This window comes from Lactuca sativa, chromosome 1, assembly GCF_002870075.4.
Source record: "Lactuca sativa cultivar Salinas chromosome 1, Lsat_Salinas_v11, whole genome shotgun sequence".
NCBI lineage: Eukaryota > Viridiplantae > Streptophyta > Magnoliopsida > Asterales > Asteraceae > Lactuca > Lactuca sativa.
The window spans coordinates 104,575,302-104,594,621 of NC_056623.2; the positions used below are offsets into that span (position 1 = coordinate 104,575,302).

At 34.7% G+C, this 19,320-nt stretch overlaps 1 protein-coding gene across 1 annotated transcript; it reads left to right on the forward strand.

Moving 5' to 3' along the window:
• Positions 1–643: 643 nt before the first annotated feature.
• Positions 644–3,809, forward strand: LOC128127598 (protein FAR1-RELATED SEQUENCE 1-like). Its single transcript, XM_052766236.1, has 7 exons — positions 644–731; positions 1,159–1,963; positions 2,076–2,137; positions 2,458–2,867; positions 2,937–3,020; positions 3,190–3,402; positions 3,513–3,809. Exons 1-7 carry the CDS (start codon positions 644–646, stop codon positions 3,807–3,809), a joined length of 1,959 nt encoding a protein of 652 aa, XP_052622196.1.
• Positions 3,810–19,320: the final 15,511 nt, after the last annotated feature.

The window sequence follows — 19,320 nt, forward strand, 5'->3', positions numbered from 1 at the left end:
ACGTTTTCATTCCATTAATCGTGAAGTTTTGCATCTGTGTTTCAGTTTTCTACTTCTTTTTCAACTTCCGATTTGATCAGGTATGTATATCGTTTGAATCGAATAGATCGGAGTTATTTATATAACTCGTTAGCAATTATACGTTTCCATTCAATTAATCGTTGAGTTTCGCATATGTGTTTCAGTTTTCTACTTCGTTTTGAGTTTCCGATTTGATTAGGTATGTATATCGTTTGAATCGGATAGAACGGAGTTCATTATCAAGATTATTGCTTTTTATAATTTATTTGAAATTACGCTTATTATATTCCTTTTGGAGTTGTTTCATCGGAGTTCATTATCAAGATTATCAAGTTTCGAATATGTATTGGAGTTATTTCATCGGATTTTTGTTAAGTAGCTTGAGATATTTATTTCATCAGTTATATCGTTGTAGTTTTTACGTTCTGTACTGAGAGAGATTGCTTAATTACACCATATGATCATATATGATTTAAGTTTCTTTCAGATATTTTGTACGTTGAGGTGAGATATATTTGAAATTAACCAGGTTTTCATCTTTACGACTTTTTTTGTGAGATATATTCGATATATTCGATATTAAGATTGTTTTTGTTTATTTATATAGATCATTTGGTGTATTATGTCGAATTCTAGTGTTATTGATGGTGATTTGTATTCTTCTATGAGTGAGAGTGAAGAAGAAGATGTTGAGAACTCATTTTTTGAAGGTATCAGTTATTGAATTATTTTGTTGTGTTTAATTTTGTTGATTATCATTTATTTACATATGAATATGTTAATATGAATAAACTGTTGTCTTATTCATATATGAATAAACGTGTGATAATTGTAATTCCGAATTTATTATTTTTTTCGTTTTATTCATATATGAATAAGTTATGTTTTATTTACATATGAATATGTTAAAATGAATAAATTGTTGTCTTACTCATATATGAATAAACGTGTATTAATTGTAATTTCGAATTTATTATTTTTTTCGTTTTATTCATATATGAATAAGTTATGTTTTATTTTATATATTTTGAATCCTCATGAATTTTATGTATTCATATATGAATGTTTTTTGTTTTATTTATATGAGTTTTATGTATTCATATATATTATTGTTTTATTCATGCATTATTATTTTAGGTGGTGAATCTTCAAGTTCAGTACATGATGCACAATATTTTGATGATATAATTGGAGAACATGTCTATAAGCCAGATGTACCTGTTCAACTTATTCCTTTTAAGGGTTTAATCTTCAAATCACTAAAGTTGGCTATCAAAATGTATTCTGAGTATGCTGAAATTGGTGGTTTTGATGTTAGACTGAGCACACAGTCAAGGTTTGATAACAAGATTATAAAGAAGAAACATGTTATATGTAATCGTGGTGGTAAACAGAAAAAGAAATCTTGTGACACATTAGGTACAAGTGGTGTTAGGAGGAAACGAAATTCAAATTCAAGAGCTATTGGTTATCAAGCAAAGATTATATTTGAATCTGTGTATGGAACTCCAGATTATAAAGTTTTTCAGTTTGATGAACTTCACAACCATCCACTTGAGAAGAGAAGCGATTTAAAAAAGGCGAGACAAATGTCATATTCAGAAAAAGAGTTTATTGTGCGTGCTTCCACATCAAAAATAGGTCCAACTATGGCTCATAAGTTGAGGGCAAGTCTGAGAGGTGGGTATGAGTTTGTAAAACCCAAAGTAGTTGACTATAAAAATTTAAGGAGAGATATCAACAGGGTTATTGGTTATAAAGATGCCCAAATGATAGTAAACACAATGAATGACCGTCGAGCTCACTACCCAAATTACACATTTGAGTTTAATTGTCAAGATGATGTTTTGGACTGTATGTTTTGGGCTGATGAAATTGAGAAGGCATATTATGTTGAATTTGGTGATGTTGTCTCGTTTGATGCGACTTTCCGAACAAACAAGTAAGCTATTTTATCTACTTTTGTTTATAGCTTATTCATATATGAATATTTTTATATTCACTTATTAATACATCAAAAATTGACTCTAATGAACATTTTTTTTGTGTGCTAGGTATCGAATGGTTTTTGTTCCGTTTACTGCTATTGACCATCATAAAAAAATCGGTTACTGTTGTATCTGGGTTGCTAAGCAATGAAAGCATTGAGTCTTACTCTTGGTTGCTTAAAGCATTTCTTAAAACTCATAGGAAAGAACCAACACTTGTTTTAACTGATCAACATGCTGCAATAAAACAAGCTGTTGAGAATGTGTTTCGTAATTCAAAGCACCGATTATGTATGTGGCATATAATGAAAAAGTTGAAAAAAAAGGTATTATTTTAATATATTTCAAATATATTACTTATTAGTATATTCATTTATGAATATTGATTGTTATTTTACTTATTATATTTATTCATTTATGAATATTTTTGTTTTAATACAAATATCAGATGATTTATTTACAAACACAGACTTTAGAAAAAGGTTTTCGAAGCTTGTTTGGGACATTAATATGAAACCTGATGTTTTTGAGGTGAAGTGGGGTTTGCTTATGAAGGAATTCAATCTTGAAGACACAAGATGGTTTAAAGACATGTTTACAATACGTGATTCATGGATACGTGGATATTTTAGTGATATTCCAATGTGTGGTTTGATGAAGACTACATCGAGGTCAGAGAGTATGAATTCATTCTTTAATACATATTCAGAAAGTGGGAACTTACTTTTGAATTTCATGATGAATTACGACACTGCCATTCAAAAGCAAAGGAATACTCAACGAGAGCTTGATAGGGCATCAAAGAAAGCATCATATAAAATGCAAACACCTCAAGAAATAGAACTGCAAGCATCAAAGGTTTATACAAGTACATTATTTTTTGAGGTGCAAAAAGAAATATATAAAGCATGTTTTTTCTGTACGTAGTCATATGTTGGTATTGAAGATGGTTGGGAAGTTTACATTGTGCAGCACAACAATAATAAAAGTGATTTTAAAAATGAATTTAAGGTAATTTTACTTCTTTTTTATGAAAAATGTAATAATATTCATATATGAATATGATAATATTCATATATGAATATCAATATTCATATATGAATATTATATGAATATATATGAGTGTTGATATGAGTATTCTTATATGAATGTAAATGTGTAAATTTTGTTTTTGTATCAGGTTGAAATAAAAGCTGAAGAGAAAGAAATAAATTGCAGTTGTGAACATTTTAAGTGTATGGGTGTTTTATGCAGACATGCTTTTACAATAATGATGAGATGTGGTGTTAAAGAAATTCCTGAAAGGTACATTTTGAAGAGATGGAGAAAGGATGTGATATTAAGAAATTATCGTTTTAGTTCTGTTCAATCCGATTCAGGTGATTGTGAGAATGTAAAGCTAGTCAATGATTCATATTATAGTTTTGAATCATGTTTGGATCTTGTAAGAGATGACAAAAGAGATTGACTTTGTTTGCTGAGAAACAACAAATGTTGTTGAAGGAATTTGAGAGTGATTATATTTCTCCTGGATTGAAAAGTAAGACAGATGGTGAAGTCGTATGCAAGCTTTTGGGTGTTACTATTCCTATTCCAGAAGAGATTAATATTCATGTTCCTGAAGTTCAAAGCAATAAAGGTTCTGGAATCAAGAAAAGAATTCCAAGTGCAGGTGAAGTAGCATATGAAAATTCTAAAAAAGAACATAGAATGTGTTCAGGATGTGGAAAGCGAGTTCCACACAATTTACGTACTTGTCCAGAAAGAGTTGGAGCTGCTAAATCAGCAAAAGACAGTTAGGGATTTTTTTTATTCATTTATGAATATATGCAGATAAAAACAATAAACAATAATATTCATGTATGAATAATACACATTTATATTGATATGGTAAATTGATATGTTGATATTTGTTTTTTAAATTACTATAAAATAAGTTATATTGATATTGTAAATTATTTACAAATGAATATAAATATGTGAAGTTTGTTATACTAATAAATAAGTAATATTCATATCTGAACTTTTTTATGTTAATATCTGAACTTTGTTATACTAACATATTACTTTGAACTTATTCATAAATGAATATATCATATTCGTATTCATTTATGAATAAATAAAAATTAATTTTGAAAATATTTGAATATAAAAAAATGACATAAATAAGCAAAGTTGTTTCTACTAATAAGTTAGTTATATTCATATATGAAATTTGTTATATTCATATATGAACTTTGTTATACTGACATATTACTCCTAATTTAATCATAAATGAAGATATCATATTCGTATTCATTTATGAATAAACATAAATAAACTTTGAAAATATTTAAATATAAAAAACTGACAGAAATAAGCGAAGTTGTTTCTATTACATAATCATTCAACACAAGATAATAAAAGTTGTTCATAATCATTTCACAAAATATTAAAACGATGTTCAACAATATTTAACAAACCATTTAAAACTTGTTTCGCAGAATCATCTTACATGTACTTCAAATCCATTCATCTTCAACACAAACTGTTCTATAGCATCACACTTCAACATTCTTTCATCTTCACAAGCAATCATTAATATTCTTTTAACATTTTTTGAATTGTTTGCATAGCCTTGTATGCATGATAAATACGCACTTTGAATTCAACTTTTTGATATTTTTCAGCAAGATCCAACACCTTAGCCTTCAACATGTTAATTTCAGAAGTTAGCATTATGTGTGCATAGCTTTGCTTGAGCTTCTCTAAAGTAGTTTGCTGAACTGCACTTTCTTTATGAAGACCTGGTTTCCACTTTGAGAGTGGGTGTCCCATATAAGTCTCCATATGTCTCATTGCAAAGACCCCACAATCAACTTTGTTTTTAACTGTTCTCCATGACATTTCAAGTCGTTGGGGTTTGATACTTTCTTTTGAGATTGCATTTGCTCTTGGATGGTTTATTTCTTTAAAGTATCTCACAAACAAAATTTTCTAATCATTAAATAAAAAAAAAGTTAGATATGTAATAAATTGGTTCTTTTATGTTGTTGTGAATTGGGTACATACCAAAGGTTTCATTATTACTCCGTATTTCCCTTCATAATCCCCCTCAACTGCACTATTGTCTAGAATTTCAATTGACAGTTTCTTTAAGTTGAAGACAATCACAAAAATGTGAGCACTTCTAACAATTGGAAAGAATACCTGTTTTTATGTATATAATGGTAAGTATTTTGTTGATAAAAAATATATAAAAAAACAACTTTAATTAACATACCATGTCAATATCTTTTATGTTCAAGATTTTTTTGTACCCATTGGTACTGTCATGAAAGTTCTCCTTGAATTTTTCATACTTTCTTTCATCAGACAATGTTGAAGTTAGATAAGCAGTCTGTAACCAATATAATCATATGTGAATTTCGGTTGAATATATATATATATATATATATATATATATATATATATATATATATATATATATATATAATTATGTTAAAGAATACATCATATTTGTATAATCATATGTGAATTTAAGTTGTAAAAAAATATAATATTCATAAATGAATACATCATATTGGTGTATTCATTTATGAATAAGGAAGGAATTAAGGTTAGAACATAAACTTATAGAAACTCCAACTTTCAAGAAGAGTCTGTATGGTGAATTTCCAAAATCCCTTTCCAGTTCTTGGTGGTTAAGTAAATCATACCAAGTGTCTAAAACTTCTCCAAAAATCTCTGTGTTTGCATATAGACTTTCCATAACTGCTCTTTCTGCTATCTGACCATATTTTGTCTGGACAACCACATCTCTGCAAATATATAATCAAAATGTCCTAGATTATTATCTATATAATAATCATATATGAATGTATATAAAATAAAGTTACTTACGATGTATTGCCTTGTAAGTTGAACAACCATTCACAGACAATACTCTCCTGATGTGTCAGTTTGGGTTTTGTGTCTGTTATTCTGCATTTGAAAGGTGATTTGAAAGCATCAACAAGCTTCTTCTCTCTTGGTTGATCCAGATCATGCTTTGATGGTCCTACTTCAGAAGGAATTGATACAGAGATTGGATTTGGATTAAGAACATTTTTCTTTGCTAATCTGATAACAACCTTCTGATGGTCGCCTTTGATTTGTTTCTTTGTAAGTGCTTTTTTTGGTGAAGATTCATTAGATTTTTTACTTGAAGTTTGATCTGAATCTTGACTAAGACCTAGACTAAAGTTTGGATGAGTATCTGCATGCCAGGAGATTTATCATATAAATAGTTGTAAGTTAATTATAATATTTGAGTTTATATTTTGAAATGTTTATCCAAATTGTTACCTCCTTTATTTCCTTTTGTCTTGTCAGCTTTTTCTCCTTTCTTGTTTTGATTTTCTGACTTTTTCTTTCTTGAAAGATAAAGAACTGTGATTAAGTAATTCATATGCGAATAAGTAATGTATTCATTTATGAATAAGTAATACATATCATTATTTATGAATAAGTAATACTATATTTTTTATTTATTCATATATTGTGTTATTCATTTATGAATAATAAAACTTACTATATTCATTTATTAGTGAATCAACTATTTACCTCTATCTTCTGCATTTCCTTTTTCAATTTATGTTTGTTTTTCTTCACCTCCATCTTTCGTGTTCTTAGCTTCCGTTCCTCCTTCATTTCTATCTTCAGAGTTTTCCTTTCCTGAAACATATACATCATATATGAATATTTTTTATTTTTATTCATTTATATAGTATATTATTCATTTATGAATAAACAATGTTATTAAAAAAATCAATATAAATATTGTAATATATTTTAAATCATTCATTTACCTGTATCATCTCCCTTTGTTTTTTCAACTTTTGTTCCTTGTTCATGTACACCTTCTGATTTTTCCTTTTCTGCAAGAGTATTAGTTTTACCTGTACTCATTGGTGACCCTGGTCAAAATTTAACAAACAAAATTGTTATTGTGTATTGATATTTTTATATATTTTTTTAAAATAAAATTAAGACAAAATTTACCTATATCAATATTATCGAAAATAGTTTTCATTTCAGGGTGATTCCAGATTTCATCTTCTTGACTATTTAAACTTGAAACTCCAATTCCAAGGACATTGTCCACAATGTTGTCAACAACTTTATCCAACAAATTTTGATTTTCAATTTGTTGAATAGTCTCTTCATGATTATTTGTTTCCTCAGCATGATCATCTTTTTCTTCTTCATCATTCTGATTTTCATTCCTCTTTGCATCTTTCTCTTTTACTCTAATTTCACCTTCTTTTTGATTCTTATCTGCATCATTCTTTATTCCTTCATTATCTGCTTCATTTGAATCAAGCAAATAATCTACTTCTGGTTGACTTGCACCAGTATCACTGTCTTCTTCACCATTTCCCTCTTTATCTTCATTTTCTATTTGATCATTTGTTTTTTTGACCCATTATTGGTGTCAAATTGATTCCTTCAACTCCAATTTCATTAATTGGAAAATTAAAAAGTGTTGTGCTTTCAGTTTTTTCTTCAACAATCATATTTTTCATCTTTTCTTTGAAAATTCTAAAACTTTCCTTTTCAGGGAACTTTGTCATTGCATCATTAAGCTTTGAATTTAGCTTTTCCTTCATCCTCTCAAAACTATTAATCATTTTTTATATTTTTGATTCATATGCCTATGTAACAAAAAGAAGTATATGATTAGAATTTAATATAATAATTTAATGTAATCATATATTATTAACATGTTAAAACTAATTACCTCAACAGAATGATCTTCATCTTTATCAGAATCACTGTCTTCGAGATCTGTATCTCCTTCATATTGTTCATTAACAAATTCTTCGTTTAATTCTCCAACTCCAAATCTACCTTTTTCTTGTTTAAATGTCTCTCGATATCTAATCTTCTCTGAACTCCAATAACAAATTGTTGGACGTTTGCGTGTTACTGTTAAAGCTTCTGAGTAGATGTTATCAGCATAGAACAACTGCACATAAATGATAACTAATTGATATTCATATATGAACAAGTAATATTATTTTTTACTTATTCATAAATGAATAAGTAATGTAAAGCATTACCTGTGAACAAATATATTTTTCTTATTTAGATTATGAATAATCAATATTATTAAAAATTGAGTATAAACATTATAATAACTTACCACTAAGAAAGCTGAAGGTCCAACAAAGAAGCTGTTATCTGAGTATGGTATGTATGAGTTTTTTGTTATGACAAGACAGTCCAAAACATAGCTGCACTAGTCTATGTTGCTGATATCTATTTTTCTTGAAATATAACTCAAGGGAAACAGGTTGCATCTTCCCACTGATGTTGACTCGCAAAAAGTGTTGACAAAAAGAACTAAGAAGTTCAATTTGAAATTGAAATCAGCTTGTGTGGTAGAAACAATAACATTTTTGATTGCACTCAGTCGGATGATTGAATCTTTTTTAAATTGTTGCTTCCATTTATCATCCTTAGGCCATTGATCCAGTTGTGTAAGTTTGGTTCCACCAATTGGTATGCCCAACATGTCATGAACAGACTCTGTTGTTACTTTCAATTCCTTTCCTTCAATATCTATCACCATTCTCTCAGAATCAAATTTTTGAAGAACATAAAATCCCAGCTTCAGTGGTATATCCGTGATTTTCATTTTTAACAAAGCTCCAAAACCCATAGATCTTACAGATTCTTTTTGTTCTTTGCTCATCCCAAGGATTATAGATAGTAATGCCTCTGGTGAACATCAGTTTTTCATTGAGTAAAATTCTTTTACCATTGGTTTTTTTGTCTTTTTTGATTGGTGACTCCTTTTTTTTGCCTTCTTCGATGGATGACTATTTTCAAAATCAGAGTCTGAATCTTGTAGTTGTTGTTTTTCAGGAGTTTTCCTTTTTGATGGACTTTTCCTGCTTTGATGCTTCATTTTCTTTGGTACTTTTGTTTCTTTTTTATCTGGGAAATGAAAACATATAATATTTGAATAAGTTACTGATATATGAATATGATATATGCTCGTTGATTTATTAATATTTATTTATTTCAAAAATATAACTAATATATACAATTTTATTATATATGAATATATTAGATATGATAGGAATTTTGTACCTTTCGCATTTTTCCTCTTCTGCATTGATCTTGTTTCTCTCATTGTTGGTGAATCTTTATCAGAAATGTTAGTGTTCTTACCTTCATTCAATAGTAAGTAGAAGATAAATGAGTTTGATATTTACGAATGAATATTCGAATAAAAGATATGTATTCATATTTTTTTATTCACATATGAATATGTTTTGTTATATTCATATGTAAATAGAACATATGTAAGTGATTCTTTTTGTATTCACATTTGAATAATGTATGTATGGCAGCAAGCTATGTTCTATTCATATGTGAATATAACATACATATTCACGAATGAATATTTGAATAAAACATATGTATTCATATTTTTTTTATTCATGTATGAATATGTTTTGTTATATTCATATGTGAATAGAACATATGTGTAACACCTAAAGTTTTAAAGGCCAAGAAAGGAAAGAAAACCCTAACTTTAGGGGGGGACTCGGCGAGTCCAAGCGGGATCCGGGTCGAGGAGTAAGTGACCGACTCGGCGAGTCGGCCAAGGAGACTCGGCGAGTCAGGTCTGTTCTAGGAAAACCCTAAATTCGGGACTTTGGGCGCTATTTAAGCTCCTTATTCTCTCCATTAGGGTTCCTTAGAGCCTCCCTCATACATAAAACGAACCCTAAGCCTCCATTGTTGTGCATTCAGGCTTCAAAGCCATTTTTTGGGTGATTTGAAGGAAGAAGAAAGAGGGGAATCAGTGAAGCTTCAAGGATTGGCTTCAGATCTGGAGTTTGTGGAGCCTTTCTGAGGTATTGAAGGTATTAAGTCATTTCCTTCCTTTAGATATTCTATGGTTGTGAGATTTGGGGCTTTTAAGCCATGATTAGTAGTCCATTTGAGTTAGAAGTCGGATCTGGAGTTGCTACTTCAGATCTAAGCCGATTTTGGTCTTGGGAAGCATAAAGTTTCAGCCCTTGAGTTGATTGTGGAGCCTCCTTGCCTTAAACCCTAGTTTATGGTGTATTTTGCCTAGATCTCCTTCTCTACACGTAAAGTTTGCAACTTTACGTGAGGAATGGGCTTGGGAAGGGTAGATCTACAGTTTGAAGTCCATGCATGACTCAAAAGTCCTCTGCATGTATAGAGATCTGAATGGACTCGGCGAGTCCTTTGAGTGGACTCGGCGAGTAACATGAAGATGAGGAGGAACTCGACGAGTGGGATGAACAACTCGTCGAGTCAGATGAAGTTGGGGGAACTCGGCGAGTTGGATGAACAACTCGGCGAGTCTGTTGAAGGTTGTCTTGGACTCGGCAAGTCTGTTCTTGGACTCGGTGAGTTAGGTCGTGAAACCCCAAACCCTTCGAGTTGAGACTCGAATCAGTGAGTCGAATGGAGACTCGGTGAGTTGGACAGGTCAGGACTCGGAAATCGGTAAACTCGGCGAGTCATGGACTGACTCGGCGAGTCGAGTCGCGAATAGAAGGACTCTGAACATATGAACTCGGCGAGTCAATAGGGTGACTCGGCGAGTAGGGTTGACCTGGCAGGTTGACTTTGATCAGGACTTTGACTTTGACCAGAGTTGACTCGGTTGTCTTCTGGGGGTCAGTTAGACTCAGTGTTGCATTGATATTGGTAGCTCGGGGAGCGAGTGGAGCAGGAGTTCAGAGAGTGTCGGGCAGCAGCTAGGGGGTTCATCAGCCAGTTCAGCCAATGCAGGTGAGTTTCCCTTTGTATGAATGGGTCTACGGCCACAATGCCGGCCCATGTAGTTATGAGTAGAAGACCCGGGGGTTAGCCCTAGGCACAGTATGCTAGTATGATATTTGGGACGAGGTCCAATGACAGAGGGAGGGTGCCCAAGGAATGGTTTATGTGATAGTTTATACTTGTTGTCTGTGTGATACTTGTATGTGCCTGGTAGGGAGGTGAGTGTGGGCGAGGTCTCGTATCTCACCAATAGCAGAGTGTGGATGGTGTTCCACATCTCAGTAGCAGCAGATCAGGGGCGAGGCCCAAGTTAGGGAAGGAGTGAGGGTGGGCTGGGATCGTACCTCACTATCAGTAGGAGTATGGACGGGGTTCCATGACTCATCAGCAGCAGGACAAGGGCGGGGCCCAGAGATAGGCGAGGCCTTAGGACAAGACTCGTTAGTATGTGTTTAGCTTATGTGATGAGATGTGATATGTTTATGTGCTATTATATGTTAGTGGGCGAGGCCCTGTGACAGGCGACGCCTAAGTGAAACAGATCTGTATCTGAGCGGGGCTCGAAGCCAGGCGGGCCTAGAGCGGCGGGGCCGTTGTAGCGGGCGAGGCCCAAGATAGAGGGTGTGGCCCAGTATGTGCCGTATGTAGTTATGCATGGTATGTGGAAGATGAGGAACTCACTAAGCTTCGTGCTTACAGTTTTCAGTTTTGGTTTCAGGTACTTCCGGTAGCGGAGGTAAGAGCTCGGGGTGATCGCATGGCACACACCATAGATTAGACAGCCTGGGAATGTTTACTCTGATAACGAACATGTATTTTGGAAACTAATACTCTGCTTATGTTTTGAAATGATGAAATTGCTTTAAGTAATGTTTTATTAAAAGAAATTTTTAGTCTTAAATTTTGGGACGTTACAATATGTAAGTCATTCTTGTTGTATTCACATTTGAATAATGTATGTACGACAACAAGCTATGTTCTATTCATATGTGAATATAACATACATATTCACGAATTAATATTTGAATAAAACATATGTATTCATATTTTTTTATTCACATATGAATATGTTTTGTTATATTCATATGTGAATAGAACATATGTAAGTAATTCTTGTTGTATTCACATATGAATAATGTATGTATGGCAGCAAGTTATGTTCTATGTGAATATAACATACATATTTACGAATGAATATTTGAATAAAACATATGTATTCATATTTTCTTTATTCACATATGAATATGTTTTGTTATATTCATATGTGAATAGAACATATGTAAGTGATTCTTGTTGTATTCACATTTGAATAATGTATGTATGGCAGCAAGTTATGTTCTATGTGAATATAACATACATATTCATGAATGAATATTTGAATAAAACATATGTATTCATATTTTCTGTATTCACATATGAATATGTTTTGTTATATTCATATGTGAATAGAACATACGTAAGTAATTCTTGTTGTATTCACATATTAATAATGTATGTATGTATATTTGAGGCTAGAAAACAATCAAAAACACCAAACTTTGGGTGTTCATGGCCCAATAACTTCTTGGACCGTGAACTCCAAATTCAAGGGCCAAAAAGGTGCCCTAATTACTCCTAAGGCCTTGGACTTTAACCCCCATTTGATCCAAACTAATTTGTGGACTTTAAAATATCAAAGACACCTTCAAAAGGGAGTTTACGGCCCTATTATTGTGCTTGGGCCGTGAACATAAATCAAGGGCACAAAAGTGTGCCTAGGACCTTCATTAGCTTAAAACAATTACCTAGAACATATCCTATGTGAGTATGGGACTTGAAAGCACAAAAATACCCATCCCTTGAGAGTTTACGGTTGTAAACTCCAAAAGAAATGGTCTTTGGGCCGAAAACTCCTAAAAGGAGTGTATTAAGACCCAAAACTACCCAACGGATTAAACCACCAAGTAAGACTTATTCTAGAAATCAAATAACACTTCAAAACACCAAGTACCACCAAGTTGGGAGTTCACGGCCGTAAACTCAAGGGTTTACGACCGTAACCTCCTTGTGTGGAGTTTATTGAGTGGTAAACACATATATCAGGCCCTTTGGAACTTTAAACCCCTTTAGCTTTGTCCCACAACAACTTAGATGCAACCATTAGGACTTATAACACTTATACAAAGTGTTTACATGTTCTAGAGTGTCCCACCAAATTTTATTAGTTATTATTTGGCTAATTAGTTATATATATGCTCATTATATGATAACTAGGCTCGTACGGGTGAACAAGTCTCCGTTTGCCACCTAGTACAGTATCCGGCACTTCAATCCAATCCACTCACCACAAGTGAGTTCATACCCCTTTAATTAACCTTTGAAATACTTTTAAATGTTTTAAATTCTTTTATGGGGGGGGAATACAAGTTAAATACTTATAGTTATTACATCAATCACATGTGATTAATAACTATAAAACCAATGATTTTATCACTGTTCAAACTGTTTATCAAACTGCTTTACTTCAAAATGTTTTACAAACTCTTTTCTTAACAAATACTTTTATTTAAACTTTGTTATACTTCTTATAAATTGCATGCCCATATATGTATAGATATATAAGAAATGTTTAAAGGGCTTAGGAAGGCCATCCGCCCTATTTCCTTTTTCTCAATTTGGATGTGGTCTGGTGGGATGTCGGTTAGCCGTCCGAGGGTCGTTTCAATATTAATTATATATCATATGTACATATATAAACATAAAAGTACTCCTTTATTCATGCGTATCAGTACATCATTAGTAAGTTACCATCGGGGTAACACGGAATCACGCTTATACTATTGCTAGATCAATGAGTCAGTTCATTCATGACTCAATACTTATTACTATGAGAACATATACATTACATTACTAAATACAACTATACTAGAAAGAGAACATATACAACTATACTAGGAAGAGAACATATACAACGATACTAGAACAAGTAACATTACATTACATTACATGAATACGTTAACAATTGTGATCCACTGTATCGGAGCATGCCTTAAATGTCATGGCTCGAGTTGTAGCCAGAGTCTCTTAAAGGGAGAGGGTGAGTTTGTGTATAGATCTATACTGGATTGACTATCCTACACCATGCTGCTAGCTACAGCCGGACCTGCAGGTCTGCGGGTGCCAAACGTCATTCCATTTTACGACCATTCATTTGTTATTGTTTATCCAGTCGATAGTATGGTACAATTAATCACATGATACCTTAATATAAATCCAGTTTAAGGTAGTTAGTACAGCAGTAGTTCCTATAATACAACACTACAGTACTACAATAATTTACCCATTTCATATATTTAGTGATTATTTCACTTAAACATTAAGGTACAAACTATATTTCGTTAATGATAGTTATACTTGGGAAATTACACACTTTTACAACAAACGAACATACAAAACAGTTAAGCCTTGGTAGAAGGCTACTTTAATAGAAAATATAGGTTTTTCTGAGAGATTCAAACTTTTACAAACATTTACATACATTTTACAAACTCACACTTGCGACATGTTCAAACGTTTTGATAACAAACATTGACACTAAAATACTTATGAACTCACCAGCTTAATGCTGATAAACTCTTTCAAAATAACTTGTATTCTCAGGTCATCAGTAGACAGGTACCGAGGCCAGTTTTTGAGAAGATGGAGCGCATCCAAGACTCATCTTATTATTTTGATTTACATTATATTTTTGGTGTCTGTAACTGTACAGAACACACTTGTATTAAAATTATATATTTAATGCAATGGATGATGTTGTTTGCTTGTTTACTTTTACTGTGTTGTGATACTCTACATGACGTCCTCCGCCCCAGAACGTTTCCTCCGTTCTCGGTTTTGGGGTGTGACAGATTGGTATCAGAGCATTGTTTATAGTGAATTAAGTATATCAACCCATAAAAGATATACTAAACTATAAACCCATTTGGGATTAAAACACTCTGACCAAGAGTCTATACTTAAAATACTAAAATATTTAATTAAGTATACTAGTCTGCATTCATACAAAAATCAGTGTCACAATGACAAGAACAAAAGTATTGCGATTGTTAAACATGACAGGTGAGCTCGGGGATGTATGGTCAGTCCTGGGAATGGCATAGCCTGATCAACTATGTTGGTCCAAGGAGTGATTAGCATATGCCCTAGAATGGTTGTGATATGTTAACAAGTCTAAAAACTTACCAACAATACCACAAGAAGATCAATAGAACCTAAACTTAAAATACTATAGGTGTATTTTGTACTACTAGCTACATATATACTATATTCTTGTACCCCTCTTCTCGCGTAGATTTAAATGGCTGGATTCCATCACGGCGACCCGTACTTTCCAAATGAAGGCAATGCAGGGTGGATCGAAGAAGAGCCCGAAGATGAGCATCCAATCCCTTTGGATGATCACCTCGCAGAAGGCTTTTCTGATGGATCCAACTCCGAGCCTGAAGTCAACAACCTACCGCTAGTAGGTCAAGCCCCGAACAACAACCCCCGACCAGCTTTTCCAGGTCCTACACCCTTGTGGGAAACCAACTTGAATCGCTGGAGTGACGAACAGGGTCAACCATTACCATACTTTGGGGACCGAAGCTTTTACAACGTCAATGAAGGTGGTTCTGCTGACCGAGCTCTGCCTGTCATTATCCGCAGAATAGGTCGTAATGTTGAACAGGGTCGAGCAGCCATCGACCGGGTCATGGAGATTGATGCCAACTCTGGTGTCAACACAGTCCGCATCCGCCATCTTGAAGAAGACATGGAACGGACCCGAAGAACCAATGAAACCCTACAGCAGCAGCTGGCTGCCTCCCGAGCTGAAGTCTTGGAACTTCGAGCCCGTCAGAGAGCTCAGGAGCGACACCTTCAGGAGGTGTTTCGTCAAGTAGCAGACCTCAGGGTTCGCCCGAGGATTTCCCATCGCCGTTAGAAGATGTCTAGTACATCTCTTTCTTTTGGTTAAGGAATAGCCTTTAACATCTGTGCTCTAAGTAGCACTTGTCTGTAAAATATTCCTATTTCAGTACTCTAATTAGGAATCTAAGGACTGTCAAACTTGTCCATATGGTATGATGTAAGACCTACTGTTAGGTCGATTTTCCCTGAACTTATTACATCGGTAATACCAGTATTATTGACGTCTATCTAATCTATGGGAAAAATCTGTACACTTGTGTTTTCCTACTAATATTCTTTGTTGTGATCTCAAACACTCATTCAATTGTTGGGCTATGGTTAGTTAGTCCATGTGTCACTCTCACCCTACTTACAAATTGATTCTTACCACTTTGCTTATCTTTATAAACTTATAGTTGAAAGATGCCTCCTCGCAAATCTACCCGGAATAACCCTGCACCTCCATCGCCTCCTTCGCCTCCGGTCATCGATACTGCAGCCCTGAATGCTGCCGTAGCTGCAGCAGTGGCAACTGCCATGGCTCAGTATCACTCCTCCGATGCCAGCAGAGGTGGAACCCCTGTTGAATCAACTCCGGTTGAAACCCCTGTGCGCTCGAGAGAGTGCTCCTACAAGGATTTCACCAACTGTAAGCCGAAGTCCTTTCATGGGACCGACAGAGTCATTGCCCTCTCGCAATGGTTCGAGAAGACTGAATCGGTCTTCAAAATCTGTTCATGCCCTGCTGCGAGAAAAGTCAAATATCCGGTCAACTTAACGAACTGCTCAGCAAGGGCTTCATAAGACCAAGCTTTTCACCTTGGGGAGCACCAGTCTTGTTTGTTAAGAAGAAAGACAGATCATTCCGTATGTGTATCGACTACAAAGAACTCAACAAATTGACGGTCAAAAATCGTTACCCTCTGCCTCGCATAGACGATCTATTTGACCAACTGCAAGGGGCGAACTACTTCTCCAAAATTGATCTAAGATCCAGATATCACCAGTTACGAGTGCTAGAGGAGGATGTCCCGAAGACAGCCTTCCGAACTCGTTACGGACACTACGAGTTCGTGGTGATGCCATTTGGATTGACCAATGCGCCCGTAGTTTTCATGGATTTGATGAATAGAGTATGCCGACCTTACTTAGATCAGTTCGTCATCGTTTTTATTGACGAATTCCTGATCTACTCCCGAAGTAAGGAAGAGCATGGGGATCACCTGCGACAAGTTCTAGGAACTTTACGAACGGAAAAACTCTATGCGAAGTTCTCGAAATGTGAATTTTGGATCCGAAGAGTCGAATTCTTAGGACACGTGGTAAGCGAAGAGGGAATCCACGTGGACCCATCCAAAATTAAAGCCATTGAGAACTGGTCAGCACTGAAGACGCCCACAGAAATTCGTCAATTTCTAGGTCTCGCTGGCTACTACCGCAGGTTCATATAGAACTTCTCCCGAATAGCGAAACCTCTGACAACCCTGACCTAGAAAGGTGTGGCCTTTGACTAGGAAGAGAAACAGGAAAGAGCGTTCCAAACACTCAAGCGAGCCTTGTGCACCGCACCAATACTATCCCTTCCCGAAGTGATAGAAGAATTCGTAGTCTATTGCGATGCATCGAATCAAGGGCTCGGATGTGTTCTGATGCAGCGAGGTAAGGTCATCGCCTACGCCTCGAGACAGCTGAAAACGCACGAAGTTAATTACACGACCCACGATCTTGAACTAGGAGCAGTTGTGTTTGCCCTAAAGATCTGGAGACATTACTTGTACAGAACGAAAAAGCACTATCTTTACCGACCACAAGATTTTACAACACATATTCGACCAGAAAGAGCTGAACATGATGCAACGACGGTGGGTCGAGCTACTCAGTGACCACGAATGCGAAATTCGTTATCACCCGGGTAAAGCCAACGTAGTAGCAGACGCCCTAAGTCGGAAGGAATATTCTGGTCAAAGAGACAAGTCGTTGACAATGACTATCCATTCCCTCTTGTCTACGCAAATTCGGGCTGCCCAGCTTGAAGCTATGAAACCTGAAAACGTGGCGAGTGAATCCCTAAGAGGAATTGATAAGAATTTAGAAGCCAAGGTTGGCGGAGCTCTATACTTCATGGACCGGATTTAGACCCCGAAACACGGTGGTTTCCGAGAATTGGTCATGATCGAGGCGCACAACACTCGGTATTCCGTCCACCCAGGTTCGGATAAGATGTATCTGGATCTTAAAAAGCTATACTGGTGGCCTAATATGAAAGCAGAAATTGCTACCTTCGTAAGTAAATGCCTTACTTGCGCAAAGGTCAAGATGTATCTGGATCTTAAAAAGCTATACTGGTGGCCTAATATGAAAGCAGAAATTGCTACCTTTTGTTCGAGTGTTTAGATTCTGGATGTTATTATACTTTGGTAAAATATGGTTATATTTTAAAGTATAATTCTTGGTCAGAGTGTTTTATCCCTTTGTGTTTATAGGTTGTATATCTTTTATGAATTGATATACTTAGCTCACTATAAACAATGCTCTGATACCAATCTGTCACACCCCAAAACCGGAACGGCGGAAACGTTCTGGGGTGGATGACGTCATGTCAAGTATCACTACACATGAATTATAGTAATCAAGTACAACAAAACATTTCATTAATAGTAATAATTTTACATGGTTACATTACAACAATTCAAAGTAATACAAGTAATAGAATAAATACAGCGTGGTACTAAGTTATCTTCATCAACAGCTCCGGGGGTGTACCTGTCTAATGCTAACCTGAGAATACAAGTTATTTGAAAAGCGAGTATCAGCATTTTTACAAATGCTGGTGAGTTCATAAGCATTTAGTGACGTTTCAATCAAATAACTTTAATAAGTAGTAGTTTAAGTGTTTTCTGTGTATTAGAGTTCTTTCCAGAAAATCCTATATTTTCTTTAAAAAAAGCAGCCTTCTACCAAGACTGGTCAGTGTTATGTGGTAAAAAGTAGTTTTCCCTTAATTGCTATCATTATCAAAATACTGAATTTGATTATTAAGGAAGCAAGAGACATCAGGGAAATACATATGCCTCAGCAGTGAGGACTGCTGACTAAGGCAAAGGAATCATAGACTCCAGGAGAGTATCGAACTAACGACACGCCTGGTTCAGTCTAACATGTAGAGACTCAGACCCCAGAAGGTACCAAATGAAAGGTACAGCTGGTAAGGTCTAAAACAGTGAAAAACAGACCCCAGACAGTATCAAATGAAAGATACGTCTTGTAAGGTCAAAACAGAGAAAACAGACCCCAGATAGTATCATATGAAAGATACGTCTTGTAAGGTCAAAACAGAGAAAACAGACCCCAAACAGTATCAAATGAAAGATACGTCTTGCAAGGTCAAAACAGTGTGACTCTGAAAATGAATTACCAGCATACAGTGTAAATTGCCGGTGAAATACCGTTACCTTAAAACCAATGAATTATAAGGTAACCCGAGATACTCGTAACCATACTGACTAGAGTACCAGACGCCCTACAAGCGTCTAAAATATGAGATTTTTCACCCGTTGGCTTGGTAGGCCGGGACTGTAGCTAGCAG

Bases quoted from the DNA above. Each gene is read 5' to 3' on its own strand.
- LOC128127598 (XM_052766236.1), top strand. From the start codon at position 644: ATGTCGAATTCTAGTGTTATTGATGGTGATTTGTATTCTTCTATGAGT. The intron at 2,868-2,936 runs GTTTATACAAGT...TTCTGTACGTAG, and splicing joins TAGAACTGCAAGCATCAAAG to TCATATGTTGGTATTGAAGA. The intron at 3,021-3,189 runs GTAATTTTACTT...TTTTTGTATCAG, and splicing joins ATTTTAAAAATGAATTTAAG to GTTGAAATAAAAGCTGAAGA.